The sequence below is a fragment of the Hipposideros armiger genome, unplaced genomic scaffold (genome assembly GCF_001890085.2).
Source record: "Hipposideros armiger isolate ML-2016 unplaced genomic scaffold, ASM189008v1 scaffold_97, whole genome shotgun sequence".
In the NCBI taxonomy this organism is placed as follows: domain Eukaryota; kingdom Metazoa; phylum Chordata; class Mammalia; order Chiroptera; family Hipposideridae; genus Hipposideros; species Hipposideros armiger.
In genome coordinates this window covers 1,149,409-1,152,552 of record NW_017731447.1, presented here as the reverse complement: position 1 = coordinate 1,152,552, position 3,144 = coordinate 1,149,409, and the positions used below count along the sequence as shown (strand labels likewise).

At 38.7% G+C, this 3,144-nt stretch overlaps 1 protein-coding gene across 1 annotated transcript in view; it reads left to right on the top strand.

Annotated features, from left to right (window-relative positions):
• MKLN1 (muskelin 1) overlaps nt 1-2,668 on the top strand; it is a 167,487-nt gene extending 164,819 nt beyond the window's left edge. The window contains exon 16 of the mRNA XM_019646086.1: nt 2,301-2,668. Coding sequence (XP_019501631.1) covers nt 2,301-2,422 — 122 coding nt within the window. The 3' untranslated portion in view covers nt 2,423-2,668. The remainder of the gene's footprint in view (nt 1-2,300) is intronic.
• Nucleotides 2,669-3,144: the final 476 nt, after the last annotated feature.

The following is a 3,144-nucleotide window of genomic DNA, read 5'->3' as shown; positions in this document are numbered from 1 at the left end:
TGTTTATATTTAATGAGCTACATGTATTCCCAAGAATTCCAGCTGTATATTATAATTTAAATATAATTTGGTATTTAGATACATTGTTTAGATAGCCAAGTAACTATGTTTTACTACTTAAAAAATCTTTCATTCTTGTTTCGGGAGTCTCAGATTGAAACACCTGGCTGATGAGGGAGTTAGGGGGCACAGTGTGCTCAGTTTCATTATTGCTAGCTTCCGCTTCATTCCCAGTTCTCTTTTTCTCTGTGGAATATATTATTCCAGAATAATAAACTTGAAATAGTTTATTTAAATTTGAAGAAAACTAAATCTCTAACATTATTTTCATAGTGCTTCTATTTCTTGAGAAATTACCTGATTTGCAAGACACTTCTAAAATGCATTTTAATTTTGTGGATTGCAGAGACCTCCTGTGGCCAACTTCATTAATTCAGATATGTCAGTCCCTTACTCAAAGGAATTCAGAGGAGAGTGCCCAACTCTGTGCCAAAGCTGACAGACAGCATTAACTTTTAGCAAGAGCCTCCTTTTAAATCTGGTTTTCATTTATACTAAAACTGACCTATCCATGTCTAATAAGTAAAAACTCACAGAGAACATTAGAAACTGAATTCATGGGTTTATCATGTAAAGGCTTGTTGGGTTTAGAGCTCAGTGATTTAAGATTGTAACAATGGCATTCTTGAGTGAAGTGAGCATATTGAATATAAATAGTTGCCAGCTTATCCTTGCTGGATCTCTTCACATCTGCCTTAAAAGTGCTATTTAGAGATACATTAACAGTTTCATGTCATAAAACAGAGCTCTAAAATCTAACCTGCAAACAAAAACTAGTTTGAGGCACTTAATCATTTAGTAAGAGATTGAGAATGATGCTTCATGGATGCAAAAAGGAGTATGTTCCTGATTTTATTCTGAATTATATTGTTTCATGGTAATTACATGAAGAAGTTACCCTATAATTATTCTAACACCACATGAAATTCATTGGGTAATTGTGGGTCATTTGATTCTTTCCTGAGTGATGTTGTGTTAACTCTTTAGCTGGTTGAATGTTGCAAAGCAGTTGAGAATTATGGTTGGNCACAACTCAAAAGAGAAAACATTTGCCCTCAAACTTAAAACAATAATTTTTTTAAATAAAAAGGAATGTACCTTTCTTCAGGCATTGTTTATTTTCCTTCCAGGAAGCTGGTCTCCTTGGAAATGTTATGTTCTATTCACGTTGTTTACAAGATTAAAAAACAGATTGCACCTAAAACTGTATTCTCATTGAATGAGAATCAGTCCACTTGGAAGTAGTGTTCCCTGAGTGTCGGCATAGCCAGCTCTGTCTGACACTGTTGCTGTTTCTGATGGCGCTCAGTAGTGCTCATGTCTCAGCCATTTCGGGAATGGGGAAAACCAAAAGGCCACTTTGCTTATCATTGCCATACTTTATATGTGCATAAGAAATTTCAGGCAGCTGGGCGAGCACACCCACTGAAAGGAAAGGCCTGTCCCTGAATATTCCTTCAGTTGGAGTGAACTTGAAATGAAATGTCTCCTAGACATTAAAAGGGGGGAAATCCTATAATTCAGTGGCCCCCACCTTTTAAGATTGTCATTCACTTTCTAATATTCATCCGGACAGAAGTAGTTTATTGCTCTATTTTTCACGTGTGCCTAGCCACGAGCCTGGTACGTGGCACCATAAATGGATGGTATTTACTGTGTGCCAGGTACCATTCTACATATTGTACATGTATTTCTTTCCCTTAGCCATCCTTGTTTCCACTCAGTTCTCTGAGACTTCTTCCAGCTCTCAGGGCCTTAATAAATTTAGGCCACTTTCTGAAGACCCCTTTCATTTTGGTTTTATTATATTTTGATTTTATATTTTTATTACAAAAAGAAATGTAGTGTGTCAGAAGCATTAAAAAGTCAGAAAAGGAGTGAAGTCTCCTCAGTGGACTAGAAGAGGAAAGTGCTTGTAAGGAAAAGAGAAATCAGTTTTAGTTACTAAAGTGCCAGTCATTGGGCTAGGTTCTTTCACATCCGTGCACTTAATCTGCACAATACCCCTAATGAAGTAAACAGGATTATCACCAGTTGACAGCAGAAACAGTTACAGAAAGCTGATGAACTTACCCAAGACCACAGCCCTGCCACGTAGGAGAACCATGTCGACCTGGGTTTAAAGCCGGGTCTGGTTTTGTGTTTTGCGTTATACATTGCTGCTTTTGCAACTGGCGCTCGTGTTACGTGTTGAGTTTAAAACCCAATGAATGAGTGTCTTTGTATCTTTCCTTCACCAGGCTTCTCGGACGTGGATCACACCTATGCTCAAAGAACTCAGCTCTTTGACACCTTAGTAAATTTCTTTCCTGACAGCATGACGCCTCCGAAGGGCAACCTGGTGGACCTCATCACGCTGTAACCCAAGAGCCACTGGACAGAAATGGAGGACGGGCGTCCGCTGTCAGTGCCCTGGACTTCAGTGCTGGTGACCGGCAGTTAGGCTGCAGTGGCCGAGGAGGACTGCCCAGAATTTGGAAGGGATCTTGACCATCGCGAGTTCTCACCCTCTTCCTTCATACCTGACCTCAGCCCCGTGCTTCTCATCCCATTCCTCAATTAGGCTAATAATAAAGTGAAACTGGTATACTTTCCATTTAAATATATATATATTTTTTCTTACTTTTAAGAATTAATGAGTATAAAAAATAATCAGGTAGTTTACCATTTTCTGATTTTTATTTCATTTTTATAAAATTAGGGCAAGTAAGCACTATTCACAGACTCAGTGCTACAGGAGTTGGGATTTTGTTGCTGGGTTGTTTGGCCATTCTCTCTTCCGATTTCACTTCACCTCGCATCACGCAACTGCTTGTAAGTGGTGTCAGCTGTTTACCTCTTTCCTTCGTTCTTAACAGCATGTAGTTCCGTAGGCAGTTGATGTATGTTCCGGTAATATATGTGTCTCTGTGGACTGCAGTCTTGTATTATATGAAGCAATAGGAGGAACCGAGGACTCAACGTTGTGCTTCTTGTCATAGAACTAAAAATGAAACCCAAGATTGGTCCAGGCACTTATCTGAGATTGGTATATAGTATTTCTATAATGATATGTTTTATAGTGGATATAATAATAGCTTTGAG